General features: G+C 38.4%; 1 protein-coding gene across 1 annotated transcript in view; it reads left to right on the top strand.

Moving 5' to 3' along the window:
* Window positions 1-21213, top strand: part of LOC590007 (titin) — a 220906-nt gene that overhangs the window by 87664 nt on the left and 112029 nt on the right. Inside the window, exons 35-44 of the mRNA XM_030974532.1 lie at window positions 2863-5706; window positions 6097-11265; window positions 12811-12967; window positions 13802-14065; window positions 14580-14846; window positions 15402-15668; window positions 18848-19171; window positions 19616-19901; window positions 20295-20466; window positions 20868-20988. Of these exons, the coding sequence (XP_030830392.1) occupies window positions 2863-5706; window positions 6097-11265; window positions 12811-12967; window positions 13802-14065; window positions 14580-14846; window positions 15402-15668; window positions 18848-19171; window positions 19616-19901; window positions 20295-20466; window positions 20868-20988 (9871 nt within the window). The remainder of the gene's footprint in view (window positions 1-2862; window positions 5707-6096; window positions 11266-12810; window positions 12968-13801; window positions 14066-14579; window positions 14847-15401; window positions 15669-18847; window positions 19172-19615; window positions 19902-20294; window positions 20467-20867; window positions 20989-21213) is intronic.

Raw genomic sequence — 21213 nt, forward strand, 5'->3', positions numbered from 1 at the left:
TAGCATACATTATAGGCCGTGTGGTAGATACAGACAGGGAAAAGTTGTACCAAAATTAGCTAATTTGACCTTCTTAGGACATTTCACAGTCTTGCAGAACCTTGTGAGCAATCAAATCGAGCGTAGCTTCAAATAGCTTCTTGTATATTCCATAGAATTTACGTTTAGATTACGTAATACGTCTTTTCTTATTCCTTTTTGTAAATTTCGCAAGATAATAGACAGAGCAATTATTTTTTTCTATTTGACTTTCTGTGCGAATGAAGCTTATCGTCGAGACTTTTTGAATTCATTTTAGAAATGATAGGGTTAAATACTATTTTCCTTTGATCAAAATCAGATCTCATGAATCAGGTTTTAGTGATAAAGCAAGTTGACATTTAAAAAAACAAAATTGTTCATTTTAAACCTGTCCACACTACAGGTTTATTTATGATATGGAGATGTTGTGCATGTGGCTTCGAAAGATGTTATCGATTGTAATGCATGTACATCAAGTAAACTTTAATAAAGTAATAATTTGGGGGCCGTGGTGCTGTGAGATTGTGACTTGCGATTTGTCGAGAGCGTGATGGATTTGACCTCTACCAAACTATCGAAGAGTCTGCCTGATTTGATTTTCTTTTTCATATCATTCTTTGATATAGCATCGAAATATTATGAATTATGTCAATAACATGCCTATAAAATCTCTACATGAGAAGTTCGTCTACGCTCCATTATAATCAAAGTCCGATAAATCTGGCCGAGAAAGTCTCAGGCTACGTATACTTTGCTCTTCCTTATAAACGGAGTTGATTGCTTTATACATATACTGTCCAACGTGCATGTTCAGAAACTAGAATTTTCCTGTTCCTAAATGAATAATTATCTAACAGATAATTATTATAAATGAGACAGAAAGTTGTTTAGGCCTATTAACTGGGACAATGATTTATTTAGATATCCTGTCAAAATACCCTTAATTAATTTGTAAGATAGGCAGATTATTTGTAAGTGCGTTGCAACGATTTATATTTATTCTATGTTACTGTAACATTCCAGCTGATTGTAAACACAGGAAGGGATATTTGATTAAAAATAATGAAAAGGCTCATTTTCCGAATGAAGTGTACATATTTAGTGTACATTTTGTGAGCGATCTCGTGAAGTGGATGTCTATGGCGTCTTTATATGTAACGTACGGAGCATAAAGTTAGGGTTGGATATATCCTCCTTACACCTAAATTTTCCCAGTCCACCTCTTATATTTTCCAGATTATCAGCTGCAATGAAAACAAATTACGTTTTAAAAGTAACTGTTTTGAAAACGATACGATTTAGATTCATTTTCAAGAAAGAGTTTGTTCACCTCGAAATCAATTTTCAATTAAAGCATGCTTTAAAAAAAACTAAAATATTTTTCAAATAATAATTCAGTAAAAATACGAGATAGCCATAGCCAGATTCATGTAAATTGTGCTAGTCCTACGGATCTTTATTTTCGTTTTGTCGTGTTTCCTCATTTAATAGCATCTTGTATGAATGCTCTCTTTCCCCCTTTCTATTTCTATTTTTTACATTTATATAGGCAGGATAGGCAGGATCAGGGTGATCACGTGTATACAATTATTTCACATGTAGATGGTTTAAAGCCCGACTGTCCTACTAGTAGCTATTTGCTCCCTCTATATAAAAAAATTCCCCAATCGGTGCCTGTTGGTCCCCCATGTTCCTCTTTTTCTTATGTTAGTTGAGAGCTGAGTTAATGAGATAGTCACCTGTCAGTGACCTTGCTGTGTGGTCTAATCCCTTCTGGCCCAGTAGTATTGACGGTCTTTAAAGCAACAACAAAATCACTGATAGGTATAACATATGATGATATGAAAGTCTTTATATCAGAAGACATCACTCAACCCGGGTAAATTGTATTTTTCAATTGATTTTAGTCTCGAAAAAAACATACGTAAATGACGAAAGGGTCGAAAAGATATACAGTTTTTGACTTGATAATTTTGAAACTTTTAACATCTGCTTCGCCATTATTATTATTTTGAGCAATTTGTGTAGTGCATTACTTGTCGTATTTTGTGTTTTTTTGTATCTTTTTTATATAAAATTGTTTAAAATAAAATATATTTTTAAACTTAAAATGTTGTGTTATAAAGGATTTCCATTTTGGTAAAAGTGGATTTAAAAGCTGAAGATTTAATTTTCATTTCTTTAAGCTAGCACTTGCCTTACTTATTTGGATTTGGTCATTAGCATGTTGATGCCGTTTCTTTCCAGATTCTTTTTGTTGGCATATGTGCACGTTGCTGCAATTCGAGGTTTGTCTACACTGCATTGAATGGAAACGCATGATTCCCAACGAAAATATACATGTAAACAAGGTCTTTAAAGAGCTCCATTTTTTGTATGTTGCTGTGTCACTGTGGCATAAAGAGCAACGACAACAAAACATCTGAACAGGATGATTAAAACGATTCTGTTATATTCAGCACGTTTGAATTTGTTTTACTATTGCATGCGAGCAATGAAGCTGCTTGGCTCTCTGTCAAGCGTTGGGGTGTCATCTTCAACCCATTTATTCTTAGACACCAATGGGCATGACAAAGGTCCAGTGTATGCCAAATGCCTGGTGATCTGAGAAAATTGGACTGAAAATGGCCCATCCTATCAGCTTGCATACATTTTACTTTCCGTGCTACAGTTGCATGCGTTGTGAAAAGGTGCTTCAGTTTGGTACTTGAACCTCGCATGAAGGATCTGAAGGCCTTTCCGTTCGGCTGATTTGGAGTTGTGTTTATTTCCCGTGCAAAGCATGAAGCTCGCATTATACCATGGAGGGTAACATTCAGATTTCGTGGATTCTGATTTCAGAAGGAAAAACTACCAGCAGAGATGGAAGTCTCTCTTGAAATAACAACTGATCGGGAGCCGATTTCAGACATAGCTGAGACAACCGAAGTTGAAGTGACGTCTACAGAATTGGATGCAATTATTATAAAACCCGCTGAAGGTGTACAGCAAGAGATGGTTCTTACAATTCAACCAAGCCAAATTGAAGAGGCTGCTCCGACAGAAATTGAAATCCAGATTGCCCCCAAGAAACCGGAGGAAGAAAAGAAACCAGAGAAGAAGAAGCCTCTGACCAAAGAAGAGAAAGAGTCTGAGGAAGTGTTTGAGCTTCTCAAAGATGTACAACCTGAACAGTATGAGAAGGTGTTGAGGAAAAAAGGCATAATCCAAACTAAAGTCATCAGGAAACACATCGAAATGGTTACAACGCGTAAAGCTGAGGAAGCAACTCTTCAGGAGTTTGAAATTACTCTCGAGAAACCAATCGAAGCTGCGCCAGAGGAAATGGTTATAACGATTGAACCATCCAAACTTGAAGAGGCGGCTCCAACCGAAGTTAAATTCCAGATTGCTCCTAAGAAACGAGAAGAAAAGGAAGAAAAGGTCGAGATCAAGATCATGAAAAAGAAACCAAAGCAAGAAGAAGAGACTGTTGAAGTTAAGGTACCCGAAAAGAAAAAGCCTCTGACCGAGGAAGAAAAGGAAGCAGAGGTAGTCTTCGAGCTTCTCAAGGATGTCCAACCTGAACAGTATGAGAAGGTGTTGAGGAAGAAAGGTATTATTCAAACTAAAGTTATCAGGAAACACATCGAAATGGTTACAACGCGTAAAGCTGAGGAAGCAACTCTTGAGGAGTTCGAAGTGACTCTCGAGAAACCCACCGAAACTGCACCACAGGAGATGGTTACAACTACTGAACCTTCCAAACTTGAAGAGGCGGCTCCCACCGAAATTGAAATCCAGATTGCTCCTAAGAAACCGGAGGAACAAAAGAAACCAGAGAAGAAGAAGCCTCTCACCAAAGAAGAGAAAGAGTCTGAGGAAGTGTTTGAGCTTCTCAAACATGTACAACCTGAACAGTATGAGAAGGTGTTGAGGAAGAAAGGCATAATCCAAACTAAAGTCATCAGGAAACACATCGAGATGGTTACAACGCGTAAAGCTGAGGAAGCAACTCTTCAGGAGTTTGAAATTACTCTCGAGAAACCCACCGAAGCTGCGCCAGAGGAAATGGTTATAACGATTGAACCATCGAAAATTGAAGAGGCTGCTCCAACTGAAGTTGAAATTCAGATTGCGCCTAAGAAACCGGAGGAACAAAAGAAACCAGAGAAGAAAAAGCCTCTGACCAAAGAAGAGAAAGAGTCTGAGGAAGTGTTTGAGCTTCTCAAAGATGTACAACCTGAACAGTATGAGAAGGTGTTGAGGAAGAAAGGCATAATCCAAACTAAAGTCATCAGGAAACACATCGAGATGGTTACAACGCGTAAAGCTGAGGAAGCAACTCTTCAGGAGTTTGAAGTTACTCTCGAGAAACCCACCGAAGCTGCGCCAGAGGAAATGGTTATAACGATTGAACCATCCAAACTTGAAGAGGCGGCTCCTACCGAAGTTGAAATCCAGATTGCTCCTAAGAAATCAGAAGAAAAAGTTGAAAAGGTCGAGGTCAAAATCATGAAAAAGAAACCAAAGCAAGAAGAAGAGACTGTTGAAGTTAAGGTACCCGAAAAGAAAAAGCCTCTGACCAAGGAAGAAAAGGAAGCAGAGGAAGTTTTCGAGCTTCTCAAGGATGTCCAACCTGAACAGTATGAGAAGGTGTTGAGGAAGAAAGGCATAATCCAAACTAAAGTCATCAGGAAACACATCGAGATGGTTACAACGCGTAAAGCTGAGGAAGCAACTCTTCAGGAGTTTGAAATTACTCTCGAGAAACCCACCGAAGCTGCGCCAGAGGAAATGGTTATAACGATTGAACCATCGAAAATTGAAGAGGCTGCTCCAACTGAAGTTGAAATTCAGATTGCGCCTAAGAAACCGGAGGAACAAAAGAAACCAGAGAAGAAAAAGCCTCTGACCAAAGAAGAGAAAGAGTCTGAGGAAGTGTTTGAGCTTCTCAAAGATGTACAACCTGAACAGTATGAGAAGGTGTTGAGGAAGAAAGGCATAATCCAAACTAAAGTCATCAGGAAACACATCGAGATGGTTACAACGCGTAAAGCTGAGGAAGCAACTCTTCAGGAGTTTGAAGTTACTCTCGAGAAACCCACCGAAGCTGCGCCAGAGGAAATGGTTATAACGATTGAACCATCCAAACTTGAAGAGGCGGCTCCTATAGAAGTTGAAATCCAGATTGCTCCTAAGAAATCAGAAGAAAAGGTTGAAAAGGTCGAGGTCAAAATCATGAAAAAGAAACCAAAGCAAGAAGAAGAGACTGTTGAAGTTAAGGTACCCGAAAAGAAAAAGCCTCTGACCAAGGAAGAAAAGGAAGCAGAGGAAGTTTTCGAGCTTCTCAAGGATGTCCAACCTGAACAGTATGAGAAGGTGTTGAGGAAGAAAGGCATTATTCAAACTAAAGTCATCAGGAAACACATCGAAATGGTTACAACGCGTAAAGCTGAGGAAGCAACTCTTCAGGAGTTTGAAGTTACTCTCGAGAAACCCACCGAAGCTGCGCCAGAGGAGATGGTTATAACAATTGAACCATCCAAACTTGACGAGGCGGCTCCAACCGAAGTTGAAATCCAGATTGCTCCTGAGAAACCAGAAGAAAAGGAAGAAAAGGTCGAGGTCAAGATCATGAAAAAGAAACCAAAGCAAGAAGAAGAGACTGTTGAATTTAAGGTACCCGAGAAACCAGAAGAAAAGGAAGTTGAGATCAAGATCATGAAAAAGAAACCAAAGCAAGAAGAAGAGACTGTTGAAGTTAAGGTACCCGAAAAGAAAAAGCCTCTGACCAAGGAAGAAAAGGAAGCAGAGGAAGTCTTCGAGCTTCTCAAGGATGTCCAACCTGAACAGTATGAGAAGGTGTTGAGGAAGAAAGGCATTATTCAAACTAAAGTCATCAGGAAACACATCGAAATGGTTACAACGCGTAAAGCTGAGGAAGCAACTCTTCAGGAGTTCGAAGTGACTCTCGACAAACCCACCGAAGCTGCGCCAGAGGAGATGGTTATAACAATTGAACCATCCAAACTTGGAGAGGCGGCTCCAACCGAAGTTGAAATCCAGATTGCTCCTGAGAAACCAGAAGAAAAGGAAGAAAAGGTCGAGGTCAAGATCATGAAAAAGAAACCAAAGCAAGAAGAAGAGACTGTTGAAGTTAAGGTACCCGAAAAGAAAAAGCCTCTAACCAAGGAAGAAAAGGAAGCAGAGGAAGTCTTCGAGCTTCTCAAAGATGTCCAACCTGAACAGTATGAGAAGGTGTTGAGGAAGAAAGGCATTATTCAAACTAAAGTCATCAGGAAACACATTGAAATGGTTACAACGCGTAAAGCTGAGGAAGCAACTCTTGAGGAGTTCGAAGTGACTCTCGAGAAACCCACCGAAGCTGCGCCAGAGGAAATGGTTATAACAATTGAACCATCCAAACTTGAAGAGGCGGCTCCAACCGAAGTTGAAATCCAGATAGCTCCTGAGAAACCAGAAGAAAAGGAAGAAAAGGTCGAGGTCAAGATCATGAAAAAGAAACCGAAGCAAGAAGAAGAGACTGTTGAAGTTAAGGTACCCGAAAAGAAAAAGCCTCTGACCAAGGAAGAAAAGGAAGCAGAGGAAGTCTTCGAGCTTCTCAAAGATGTCCAACCTGAACAGTATGAGAAGGTGTTGAGGAAGAAAGGCATTATTCAAACTAAAGTCATCAGGAAACACATCGAAATGGTTACAACGCGTAAAGCTGAGGAAGCAACTCTTCAGGATTTCGAAGTGACTCTCGAGAAACCCACCGAAGCTGCGCCAGAGGAGATGGTTATAACAATTGAACCATCCAAACTTGAAGAGGCGGCTCCAACCGAAGTTGAAATCCAGATTGCTCCTGAGAAACCAGAAGAAAAGGAAGAAAAGGTCGAGGTCAAGATCATGAAAAAGAAACCAAAGCAAGAAGAAGAGACTGTAGAAGTTAAGGTACCCGAAAAGAAAAAGCCTCTGACCAAGGAAGAAAAGGAAGCAGAGGAAGTCTTCGAGCTTCTCAAAGATGTCCAACCTGAACAATATGAGAAGGTGTTGAGGAAGAAAGGCATTATTCAAACTAAGGTCATCAGGAAACACATCGAGATGGTTACAACGCGTAAAGCTGAGGAAGCAACTCTTCAGGAGTTCGAAGTGACTCTCGAGAAACCCACCGAAGCTGCACCAGAGGAGATGGTAATAACAATTGAACCATCCAAGCTTGAGGAGGCGGCTCCAACCGAAGTTGAAATCCAGATTGCTCCTGAGAAACCAGAAGAAAAGGAAGAAAAGGTCGAGGTCAAGATCATGAAAAAGAAACCAAAGCAAGAAGAAGAGACTGCTGAATTTAAGGTACCCGAGAAACCAGAAGAAAAGGAAGAAAAGGTCGAGGTCAAGATCATGAAAAAGAAACCAAAGCAAGAAGAAGAGACTGTTGAAGTTAAGGTACCCGAAAAGGAAAAGCCTCTGACCAAGGAAGAAAAGGAAGCAGAGGAAGTCTTCGAGCTTCTCAAAGATGTCCAACCCGAACAGTATGAGAAGGTGTTGAGGAAGAAAGGCATTATTCAAGCAAAAGTCATCAGGAAACACATCGAATTGGTTACAACGCGTAAAGCTGAGGAAGCAACTCTTCAGGAGTTCGAAGTGACTCTCGACAAACCCAGCGAAGCTGCGCCAGAGGAAATGGTTATAACAATTGAACCATCCAAACTTGAAGAGGCGGCTCCAACCGAAGTTGAAATCAAGATTGCTCCTGAGAAACCAGAAGAAAAGGAAGAAAAGGTCGAGGTCAAGATCATGAAAAAGAAACCAAAGCAAGAAGAAGAGACTGCTGAATTTAAGGTACCCGAGAAACCAGAAGAAAAGGAAGAAAAGGTCGAGGTCAAGATCATGAAAAAGAAACCAAAGCAAGAAGAAGAGACTGTTGAAGTTAAGGTACCAGAAAAGAAAAAGCCTCTGACCAAGGAAGAAAAGGAAGCAGAGGAAGTCTTCGAGCTTCTTAAAGATGTCCAACCTGAACAGTATGAGAAGGTGTTGAGGAAGAAAGGCATTATTCAAACTAAAGTCATCAGGAAACACATCGAAATGGTTACAACGCGTAAAGCTGAGGAAGCAACTCTTCAGGAGTTCGAAGTGACTCTCGAGAAACCCACCGAAGCTGCGCCAGAGGAGATGGTTATAACAATTGAACCATCCAAGCTTGAGGAGGCGGCTCCAACCGAAGTTGAAATCCAGATTGCTCCTGAGAAACCAGAAGAAAAGGAAGAAAAGGTCGAGGTCAAGATCATGAAAAAGAAACCAAAGCAAGAAGAAGAGACTGCTGAATTTAAGGTACCCGAGAAACCAGAAGAAAAGGAAGAAAAGGTCGAGGTCAAGATCATGAAAAAGAAACCAAAGCAAGAAGAAGAGACTGTTGAAGTAAAGGTACCCGAAAAGAAAAAGCCTTTGACCAAAGAAGAAAAGGAAGCAGAGGAAGTCTTCGAGCTTCTTAAAGATGTCCAACCTGAACAGTATGAGAAGGTGTTGAGGAAGAAAGGCATTATTCAAACTAAAGTCATCAGGAAACACATCGAAATGGTTACAACGCGTAAAGCTGAGGAAGCAACTCTTCAGGAGTTCGAAGTGACTCTCGAGAAACCCACCGAAGCTGCGCCAGAGGAAATGGTTATAACAATTGAACCATCCAAGCTTGAGGAGGCGGCTCCAACCGAAGTTGAAATCCAGATTGCTCCTGAGAAACCAGAAGAAAAGGAAGAAAAGGTCGAGGTCAAGATCATGAAAAAGAAACCAAAGCAAGAAGAAGAGACTGTTGAAGTTAAGGTACCCGAAAAGAAAAAGCCTCTGTCCAAGGAAGAAAAGGAAGCAGAGGAAGTCTTCGAGCTTCTTAAAGATGTCCAACCTGAACAGTATGAGAAGGTGTTGAGGAAGAAAGGCATTATTCAAACTAAAGTCATCAGGAAACACATCGAAATGGTTACAACGCGTAAAGCTGAGGAAGCAACTCTTCAGGAGTTCGAAGTGACTCTCGAGAAACCCACCGAAGCTGCGCCAGAGGAGATGGTTATAACAATTGAACCATCCAAACTTGAGGAGGCTGCTCCAACCGAAGTTGAAATCCAGATTGCTCCTGAGAAACCAGAAGAAAAGGAAGAAAAGGTCGAGGTCAAGATCATGAAAAAGAAACCAAAGCAAGAAGAAGAGACTGCTGAATTTAAGGTACCCGAGAAACCAGAAGAAAAGGAAGAAAAGGTCGAGGTCAAGATCATGAAAAAGAAACCAAAGCAAGAAGAAGAGACTGTTGAAGTAAAGGTACCCGAAAAGAAAAAGCCTTTGACCAAAGAAGAAAAGGAAGCAGAGGAAGTCTTCGAGCTTCTTAAAGATGTCCAACCTGAACAGTATGAGAAGGTGTTGAGGAAGAAAGGCATTATTCAAACTAAAGTCATCAGGAAACACATCGAAATGGTTACAACGCGTAAAGCTGAGGAAGCAACTCTTCAGGAGTTCGAAGTGACTCTCGAGAAACCCACCGAAGCTGCGCCAGAGGAGATGGTTATAACAATTGAACCATCCAAGCTTGAGGAGGCGGCTCCAACCGAAGTTGAAATCCAGATTGCTCCTGAGAAACCAGAAGAAAAGGAAGAAAAGGTCGAGGTCAAGATCATGAAAAAGAAACCAAAGCAAGAAGAAGAGACTGTTGAAGTTAAGGTACCCGAAAAGAAAAAGCCTCTGACCAAGGAAGAAAAGGAAGCAGAGGAAGTCTTCGAGCTTCTCAAAGATGTCCAACCTGAACAGTATGAGAAGGTGTTGAGGAAGAAAGGCATTATTCAAACTAAAGTCATCAGGAAACACATCGAAATGGTTACAACGCGTAAAGCTGAGGAAGCAACTCTTCAGGAGTTCGAAGTGACTCTCGAGAAACCCACCGAAGCTGCGCCAGAGGAGATGGTTATAACAATTGAACCATCCAAACTTGACGAGGCGGCTCCAACCGAAGTTGAAATCAAGATTGCTCCTGAGAAACCAGAAGAAAAGGAAGAAAAGGTCGAGGTCAAGATCATGAAAAAGAAACCAAAGCAAGAAGAAGAGACTGCTGAATTTAAGGTACCCGAGAAACCAGAAGAAAAGGAAGAAAAGGTCGAGGTCAAGATCATGAAAAAGAAACCAAAGCAAGAAGAAGAGACTGTTGAAGTTAAGGTACCCGAAAAGAAAAAGCCTCTGACCAAGGAAGAAAAGGAAGCAGAGGAAGTCTTCGAACTTCTCAAAGATGTCCAACCTGAACAGTATGAGAAGGTGTTGAGGAAGAAAGGCATTATTCAAACTAAAGTCATCAGGAAACACATCGAAATGGTTACAACGCGTAAAGCTGAGGAAGCAACTCTTCAGGAGTTCGAAGTGACTCTCGACAAACCCACCGAAGCTGCGCCAGAGGAAATGGTTATAACAATTGAACCATCCAAACTTGAAGAGGCGGCTCCAACCGAAGTTGAAATCAAGATTGGTCCTGATAAACCAGAAGAAAAGGAAGAAAAGGTCGAGGTCAAGATCATGAAAAAGAAACCAAAGCAAGAAGAAGAGACTGCTGAATTTAAGGTACCCGAGAAACCAGAAGAAAAGGAAGAAAAGGTCGAGGTCAAGATCATGAAAAAGAAACCAAAGCAAGAAGAAGAGACTGTTGAAGCAAAGGTACCCGAAAAGAAAAAGCCTTTGACCAAAGAAGAGAAGGAAGCAGAGGAAGTCTTCGAGCTTCTCAAGGATGTAGAACCCGAGCGATATGAGAAGGTCTTGAGGAAAAAGGGCATAATCCAAACTAAAGTCATCAGGAAACACATCGAAATGGTTACAACGCGTAAAGCTGAGGAAGCAACTCTTGAGGAATTTGAAGTTACTCTCGAGAAACCCACCGAAGCTGCTCCAGAGGAGACGGTCTTCACACTCGAACCATCTAAAGTTGATGAGACGGCTCCAACTGAAGTCGATTTCCAGATAGCTCATGAGAAACCAGAAGAACATGAGGAAAAGGTCGAGATTAAGATTATGAAGAAGAAACCTGAAGAAACTGAAGATGTCGTTGAGGTGAAGGTACCTAAAAAGAAAAAGCCTCTGACCAAGGAAGAAAAGGAAGCAGAAGAAATATTTGAACTTTTGAAGGATGTGGAACCTAAGAATTATGAAAAGGTTTTGAGGAAGAAGGGTATCATCCAAATGAAGATTATTCGGAAACATATTGAGGCAGTAGAGAAGCACAAAGCAGAGGAGACTGTCAAGGTAACTGATATCCTCTCATTATTGCCAGGTTTTGTTTTTATAAGACTCAATATACAATAGTTGACATTGCCGTTTGAAGTTTACCTCTGTCATGATTTAAATTTTCGTGATTTTGGTGATATTTACTTGCCTCTCTTGTGTTTATAGTAGTGAATACCTGAATAAATAGAGAAACAGTCAAACAAACAAAATGGTTTAAGTTTCATCAAAGTCGAATAAAGAATAAGAAATTCATGGAATTTTAAACTTTCTTATATGTTCATGGCAGTGATATGTATCACATTTGCTGTGTGTGAAATAACGAGCCAATGACGTCAGCGCCTTATATTACCGTGCCCATTTTGTACCCCCCCCCCCCTCAAAAAAATATAACTTTTCTGCTCTTTAAAATGTAAAACATAGCTTACATGCTCATGGAAATATGTGCTATATCACCATTACTGTTACTTGTCATAATATAAAAGAAAATGTTTATACAGGTGTCTCTAAAAAAAGACAAACTTGAAATTTCATTAAAAAAATTAATAAAAGGATCGCCTCGCTAATTCGTATTTAGCCTAAGCGATACATATTTTTAAGAAAAAAATTATGCGAAACTTTATAATTTCATGAATGTCTTATTTTTCATCTGATTTTGACGAAACTTTCACCATTTTATTAGTTCAATTCGTTTCTCTTCATTTGATTACTCTTGCAAATAGGTTGGACTTTCTTTTTGATAAAAAGAATTCAACATACGATGTAAAATGTTGCGGTGAAAGATTTAATACACGAAAAATATCGAACCGAAATGGTTGAGAATCGATAGCATACTATTAACATATCTCTCTTTCTAATGCACTCTTTTTCGCCAGTAACAATTCTTGTCTCCCTTTCAAGTTTAATCTTACATTTTACCCCCAGGACTTCCTAACTCATGTTCATATGCCATGTACCCTCTCCCTATCATTTTAATTTCATGTAATAGATTAGAATAGATATCGTATATGCCTCTATTATATTCCATTGTAGATAAAGATGACTAAATTGTTTGAATTTATTCATAACATGAATTTATTCATGTCCCAAGAGATGTAAATAGTGTGAGAAAGAAAAACGGAGAGAAAGAAAGACACTTATCTGAGAGAAGGAGAGAGCCATTGTCATTTAGGGGAGGGAAAATGAAAATAGAAAATCACTCTGTTAGTTGATTAGCATTTCTTTGACTTGGGAATTTAAACTAAATATATAGGGAGAAAAATAATGGGGATCGCATTCACAACACAACACCTGTCTGAATGGCCATCTCTCTATACAAAAACCATCCATCTGACTTATATTTTCTCCACCAGGAAGGGATAGATGTCATAGAACCTTGATTAGAAAGACCACCCGTCTATCAAGTCTATACTCGCAACTTTTTCCCCCTCTTGGTTGGCCTTCACAGACGGCTTTGAATGTACATGTATTTTAAGAAAAAGAATGATCTTCTTTAAATTACACTGATAAACGCTACTGATGACATTCGAAAATTTAATTTATTGACCGTACCTTTTTCTCGTTTAGCAACTGGCAACTCAGGAGGTGGAAGCTGAAGTCACTCTTAGAGTTTCTGAGGAGGTTCCTTCTGAAGTTGTCGAAGCAGCAGTCATTAAGCCTGTAGAAGCTGCACCCGTAGAGGCTGCCCCAGTTAAGGCGGTTCCTGAAAAGAAACTCAAACCAGGTAGGTTGAATAATTCTATCAGTACACTGCAACAGAAAATGGATTTAAAATCAGCATGCCATGTAGTTTAATAGATGAACATTCATGAACATTTTCAAAAATCATTGTTTTTGAAATTTTGTAGCGCTTTTTCAATATGTTTCCAGCTAGATGTGTTACACATTTCTTTGGCTGCTATTTAATAGCTCTATATCTTGAAAATAATTATGATAATAACATCTAAATCTCACCACATATTGACCCGATTTTCAAAGAAACGATAATTTATAGCAGGTATAGAAATATAAACAAGCATCGTTTTCCTGATTTATGTTCTAAATAATGAACAGAAATTGATTTGTAACCCGGCAACACAAACCATCAAAAAGTAGCCAGAAATTATTCTTTAGTTTGGATCTATTTTTGAAAGACGAGACCCTCAACTTTAAATTAATATACTACTAATTAGGCACATCCTGATCATTAATTATGCTAGGTATAAAAATATCAGCTTATTAGGTGTTAAAGTTATTGGAGATCACAATGAGACCGATAGCCAGGGTTGTAAATGAATCGAAATGCCTACTCGAGATCAGAAATACATAGGTCTAAAACTTACTAACAAATACCACTTTTACCTTTATATTGCTTTGTGCTTCCAAATTTCGAATGTATTAATAGGACAGTAAACTCTTTCAAGAAATGCTACAAATTATAATATGACCATCTTGTACAATTACACCCTTAATGAGCTCTAACTGAAAGCTACACTATGCGACTTTTTGATGGTTTAGTAGTGTCTGGTCAAATTGACCTCTTCTAGTCAGAAGATTCAATACATGTTTGATATCGCAGAAGAATGGAAGTTCACCGAGGAACTCAAACCAGCCAAAGGTTTCAAGGGAGACACATGTGAACTCGTCTGTGAGGTAAATGATGAGAATGCAATCGTTGAGTGGGTCAAACACGGCAAGGTTCTTAAACCAAGCGACAAGTACGAGCTGAAAGAAGATGGCACCAAGAGAATCCTGGTTATCAAAGACGCTGTCCCTGTAGATGGTGCCCGATATACCTGCCAGCTTCCAAAGACTAAGACTGGTGCTTCCCTCGATGTCCAAAGTAAGTTGTTGAACATAATTATTAAAAGGGACTAGATTAAATGTTGTAGATGTCCAACTTTAATTCGTACAATAGGCTAAGGGCTGAAGAGCACAAGGTGCTACAGCATAATCCCCAGTACAATTACAACTTCCGATATGTGCCAGCGATCACCTCAAATCCAAAACCAGATGTTCTCTTACACCTTATATATATTCATATATCTTGCTTAATTTAATTCAAAACTCAATTTACATTAGACACGTCGTGAATTTATATGAAATAATGCACAGTCAGTGGGTGTCACGTCAGATGAAGAGTCTCAATTTGTTGATGGCTCACTAAAATGAACAAACTTGGAAGATCATTATCAAACATTATACAGACTCCTTCCTGAGAATGAGATTAGTGTCCTTATTTCCAAGTAGCTGATCAGTGATAGTATAACCATCCATACCCACAGAAGAAACAAAAACATATAATTAATCTACGATATCTAGCAAATCATTAATGTCCTTGTCCTCTTTCTCTTCAGTCCCGGTCAAGATTGTGGGTGACCTGAAACCACTGACCATCACCGAGAGGGAGACTGCCGTGCTCACATGTGAGGTGAGCAATACCAAGGCTGCTGTTACGTGGCTCAAGGATGGCGAACCCATCGATATAACCCTTGACAAGTACGAGGTCTTGGACGAAGGTCGCCGCAAGAAGTTGAGGATCAAGAACATCAGTCCAGAGGACGCTGCGGAATACACCTGTCAGCTGCCTAGGTCCTCGTCCACCATGACTCTGACAGTTAATGGTAAGCTTATAACTGTAAACGCTTTCCATTTTATAGTTGAATATACCATTTCGGATTTTTTATTTTTTTTATTTTTTATGTTGATATGCTTTCTTCTAAATTCAGAAGATCAATTTCGAGTAGGCTATACTTTCCAACATCGATTTCAATGTCTTTGACAAATTAGAAAAGAATTGTGATGCTTAGATATTTACTTCCTTCAGTGCTCTTGAGTTCATTTCTATTGATTCTGATGGTATATTTATACTTGAGTAGAAAAAGGAAACTGTCCTCCTAGATATACATTCATAAGTTTTCAGAAGGGAATATAAAATATAAAATATGTCAAAGCTACTTAGTGTGAACAGTAACTATTATCATCTAATGACTTAAGAATAGCAAATATTCACTTTGTTTATTCATACTTTCTGGCAGGAAACATATCACACTTTCTCTCTTCTTGTAGTAGTAAGAATTATTTTCATTTCATTTGAATAATAATCATTCCATTATCTCTACCAGAGAGATAAATATGCATGCTATAGCAAATAAGTTCTCTCCTAAATGCCACTCCAGAAAAGCCATTGGAAGTCCTTTCGCCCCTTACAAAATTGTTCGCGTACCTCACGGGCAATGCCACATTCGAATGTGAGGTCAGTGAGCCTTGGGCCAAGGTCACCTGGCTTAAAGGTGACAAAGAAGTCGTGCCATCGGACAAATACAAGATGGAGTCGGATGGGAGATTCAGACGGATGATCATTCAGGGTATCGCTGAAGATGACGTGTCGGACTACACGTGTGTGTTGAGGGACAAGAAGACCAGCGCTGACCTCCTCTTAAGAGGTGACATACTCGTGTCATGTTGTCGTTACGCAAACTGGTGGCGGTTTACAAACTAATGATTGCTAGCTGCTTCTCAACTTTGTTTATATCATACTCATTTTTGTTTGTGTACAGCAATAACGTGTTTAGAATATGTGACAACATTTGCTAACATTCTAATATATCTAGAGGTTCTACTTTATGTCATCTCGGTGTCATGTAGCATAATATAATACTACACTGCTTCTAATGGCTTGTATTTATAATGGATAAGTCTGTTAAATCTGGTACACTGATTTACGAAGCGCTAGGTGTTATTCTCTGTTCCATTTGAACAGCTAAGTCTCTTACAAAATTAATAACCGAAACGATTTTAATGAAAAGATTTTTATTTTACCCTCTCGTGTTGAAAATATTCTTGGTATTTTTTATTTAATTATTCAATTATGGTAATATTCCAGAATTAAGATTGTGATACTTAACGCTCCATAAATCAGCATTATCAACTAAAACATAGCTAATTCAGTACCAATTTTAAAGGCCAGCAGATTTTTGTCATATTTTGCTGTTAATAGTTTCTCTTCTATCACTTTTATCGACAACTGAAATTTCTAAATTTAAAACATAACCATATTTAGAAGGAGATAAGTTCCCCAAATTTTTAACCGTTTTATTGAACAATTATCCCCTTGCAATATTTTACACCAAAATTTGATAATTTCGATTGTTTACATTCTATCTGTAAACAACATGTTTTGGGGTGGCCGGTACACTTTAAGAATGAATTGAAACGGTTCCACCTAATACAAGTTTCGTTGGTGTATCCATCGTTATATATCCACACATGTCCATCTCCATGCACTTTGTGTTTCTCCTACGAATCGAGAAATTCATAGTCTTATTCCAGCATATTTTGTATTTGGTCTACATTTAATGTTTTAGCCATTTGTTGACATTTGTTATGGTGTCAGATATACCCATTCATTAACGCAAATACTACTTTGTAATATATCGTATTTGTTAATTTGCAATCGTGTGGCCTAGTTCAGATATGACGTCAAATGGTGACATATTAGTGCAATACGCTTCATATTGTGTATGTTATATTACACAGAACCCAGTCAATGCGTTTATGGCCTTACTTGCGCGCAGTTGACATTCATTTACAAAATGTCTTTTTGTCTTTTATTTTTTCTTTCTTTTGCGACGGTTCACCACGGCATATCTGAACAAGCCTTAATGCTAATCTACGACATAATATTGTTAGCAATCTAATCGATTTTTCGCAGAACTGCCAAAAGAAAACAAGTGTTGCAACTGTTGCTAATTTAATGCTAACATAAATATGTGATTATAGAGCCACGAGAAATTTATTCTCACAAGCCCTATATATTTTGCAAATTTTCTAATTTTGCTTCGGTATATTAATGACATTAATCTTTGGCTCGTGGGAAATTTGAAAATATGTTGCTGACTTGTTAACTTTTAGTGTAAATAGCATTTCGGTGTAATATTTACAGTAGATTTGCCGAGATTGACTTCCAATTACATTGGAGGCTATCTCCGACATAAACCTAATTGATGATGACGTGGTGTATACAGTTGCTCCTACATTTGCGTACTCGCGTCAGATGTGGCAAGTCTTTGTTCTTATTTAAAAATCCAAGTGAAGTAATGTAATATACAATGCTTTTTCAGTGTGTTCATATGTAAGTGTCCTACTGTAATAAGACAGAAAACTATATCCTATACCCTTACCACCCCATGCTTATGCAACCTTTGTCCATAGAAAGAATGCGACTTCCTAAAAAAAACAACGATCCTTCCAAAGAACATCCTTGAGCTCCGTCCTACCCTTTTAATCCCGAACTCTAAATTCCGCCTTTGTATTTGTACCCTTTCTTTCCTGGAACCATGACAGATAATATGGCTCTCCAACAAATGATTCTGGCTATACGGCCAACTTTAAACCTTTTGGTCCGTATTTTATTTATTCAATTTTTTAATTAAAAAATAAATAAATAAACAAAAGCTTAAGCCCAGCTTCGGGTTTAGATTTAGGTAGAATTCTGCTTTTAATACCCTATCTTTCCCGAAACCCCTTCAGAAAGTTACTCAAATATAGTTCAGATAAAACGGGATAAAGCATCTACTTTGTCTCCCCAAACCCCACCATATCCCTTCCTTGATCTGCTTAAGTGAGAAACATCGGACTAGCAAAGGAATAACTCTTTTATCAATTATGCTACCTCAAGAGATTATTTTTACTTAATGCAATTTAATGCAATTTAATATAACAGCCTCTTGCATGATTATTAACAAACCTCACCCTGTTTTCCAACTAACATGTCATGTACAACTTATTCACGCTCTATTACATTATCACTTAAGTATTTGTAATCAATTGTTGATCAATTAAACGCTTTTGTGTATTTGTCTTTACTACTGTATAATGCTTATCTCACTTGCATTAATGTCACTGTGGAACCTGTTATCAATAATTCCAACGAGCTTGTAATATATGATATTTTTATCTTTTATAGTAAAATACTGTTTTACCAACATATTCAAATTTACGGATGTTTCTTTCCTGTGGACGTAGTGACAAGTTATTTCATTGACCATGCTTGGAATCCAATTTGCATTCATTACTTGTTGATAGGTTTGGCAAGCCTTGGGCAATCTGTCAGGTTGTCAAGAACAATCTTTGTTTAAATATTATGCATACAATTTGAATATGTTAGTAAACTAGTCTTATGCGTTTCAACATCTTCGTGTTCATAATTACATTTATCTTCCTTCATAGTTCCTGGTTTAAACCAAATAGGAATAGTCATAACATTTATACCAGCATTTGTATTGTCATAAAATCAATGCTTTCGTATTGGTTGGTGATAACAGAATGATATAGTTGTTATTGAAACCATATACATGCCTCATTAAAAAGTGTATTGAAATTTAGTTTGTACAAAGGATAACAAATTTTAAATCAAATATAAATTCATTTTTGTGATCGCTTTAGCAGTGTATTCTTAACATTATGATATATTTAGGCCTGTGATATTCAGCCAAATAAGATATGATTGTAAATTATCACTAGATTGTTATGTTTGCACTCATTTTCCATTAGATTCTTTGAGATCCCATTATTTCTTCTCTAAGACAGACTCTAGTAACTTTATCCATTAATTATTACATAGAAACCATCAAAATCACCAAGCCTCCTGAAGACGAGGACTCTCGTGAAAGGCAGAGTGTCAAGTTCGTCTGTGAACTCACCGGTGATGCAGCCAAGGCGGACGTCAAGTGGAAGAAGGGTGGACAGGTGGTGAGAAAGGACAAACGCCACAAGATCATCAACGAGGGGTTGGTATCAACCCTTGTGATCGAGGATCTGTCGCCCTCCGATGCTGGAAAATATTCCGTCCTGGTGGACAACATGGAAATGCCCTTCACCCTTAGCGTCCAAGCCTTGAAACCACCTGTCTTTACCACAAAACCGAAAGCTGTAGACACACAAGAAGGTGAGATGCTTAATATATTCCTTCCCCAAAAAGCAAGAATACAAAAATGATTATTTGATTACCATCTAAAGGAGGTGAACTTGGATATTGTGAGTGCAGAAAAAACCCTCCGATAAAAAATGTAAACCAACTGACAATTATTCTGAACCTTTCATCATAACAGTTAACGACTACTGATGGTATTAAAATATATTGCGTATGTGGCATTCGACTGATTTTGATCTCTTCTGGAGAATCGACTCTGTAGGCTATGTATGTAAAATATTTTAATATTTTGGTATTTCGCATTGATCATTATATGTTGCCAATATACGTTTCCCGAATGATTTTCTCTTTACATTTACTCGTTACTATCAAGCGAAACGTGAGTATTGTGACTCTATAACAATAACAACAATCTGATCGAGTGTCAAATCACACATTCTGTTACTTTTTTTTTTCAAGGTATGTCTGCCATATTCCGCTACGTCATCGCCGGCTACCCTGTACCCGAGATCAAGTTCACCAAGGACTGGAAGGAAATCACGCCGGAGAACTCCGACGTCACCTTCCAATTTGACGAGGCCACCCAAGAACACAAGGTCATCTTCCATGAGGTCACACCCAAGGATGCCGGCAAGTACCTAGTGATCGCCAAGAACGAGTCTGGTGAAGTCAAGCAGGCAGTTTCCATGATGGTGACCCCACGACCTCCCGAGGAGCTCATGAAGAGAAAGATGTCACTCAAAGCGTAAGAACACATACTATTTTTGTTGATGCTATTTGCATTTATACCCCAGTCATACCGCGAGACCGACTCCAAACTAACCGACATCCAACAAAATCTTGGTCATTCAGGGTAATGTAATGTGTTTTTGTAGGTATGTATAGATGTATATATTTTTACATGTCTAATTGTGTCTATCTTTTTATCCGCTAGTGAACTTGGGACTTTGTAGGTGTTAAATCGGCTAGGGACTAACCAAATACACTCTTACAGTTCTGGGTTCATATTGACAAAAACTTTCAACGTCCTACAGTCTTTGTAACTTGTTGTTTAGTAACGTTTTATTAATATTGGCCCCTCCTGACCACTTTTAAACTTTCTCCTTTGAGCCATGTCCTGCTTTTCATCAATCTTCAGGCGTGCATCACAGCAGGAGATCTTCGAAGACGAAGAGATAGACATCGAAGAAATCCTCAGGGATGTAAAGCCCAAAGACTACGAGACCGTACTCAAGCAACATGGCATATTTGACTTCAGAGCAATCCTCAAGCAACTCCAAGCTATGAAGAAAAGGGCTGTACAACCAGAGGTTTGATATTAGATTTTAAAAACAAACAAAAATAAGATATCACATTTAATGTTAGAGTTTCTGCAGTTCGTATGCATCCCAAGATATGAAACAAAAATAGCTATCATTGTAAGGTTTACTCGCTACATATTTTGGGGGATATCTTGTTTTTTCTTGTGTCAGATTGCTACTGTGGCGAAATTGAAGTAGCAATGAGTCTATTAGTATAGAAGTGATGTTCTTTTTAGCAACTGTATCATTCTTTATGCAATATGTGAACAGTTTTCTTGATCTGGATGTACTTACTTCCTACCGATCAGAAAGTGGCGTTAATTTTAGTTAGAACTTATAATAATGCAATGGCATGTTCAAAAAGAAGGTCTTAAATCTTTAATGTGTTGATCCTTGTACCTTTTTAACAGGATCTGGAAACTCTCATGGAGGAACCTGAGATTCCTGAACAGCTCGAGTCCCTGGAGCTTGCAGCCTTTGAGATGGCTGAATCTCCTAAGGTCATGGGTCGAGGCAAGCCAGAAGAGACAGGTAAGTTTATCTACCCATGCCTCTTCGTTGTTCTTTGATAACTTCTTAATTGCATGCAGCTGAAAATTTAGAAACTGGATATAGTTTATGGATCTATTTAGATGTTTAAAACAATCAATTAGATCTTAACAGTTTATAAGATAAATGTACAATTGATATAACTTCGTGTGATTTAAGTCTTTAAATGCATGATATAGTATACTTTATATGGTTGTTATTGTATTG

Source organism: Strongylocentrotus purpuratus, unplaced genomic scaffold (assembly GCF_000002235.5).
Source record: "Strongylocentrotus purpuratus isolate Spur 01 unplaced genomic scaffold, Spur_5.0 spur5_scaffold_7, whole genome shotgun sequence".
Classification (NCBI taxonomy): domain Eukaryota; kingdom Metazoa; phylum Echinodermata; class Echinoidea; order Camarodonta; family Strongylocentrotidae; genus Strongylocentrotus; species Strongylocentrotus purpuratus.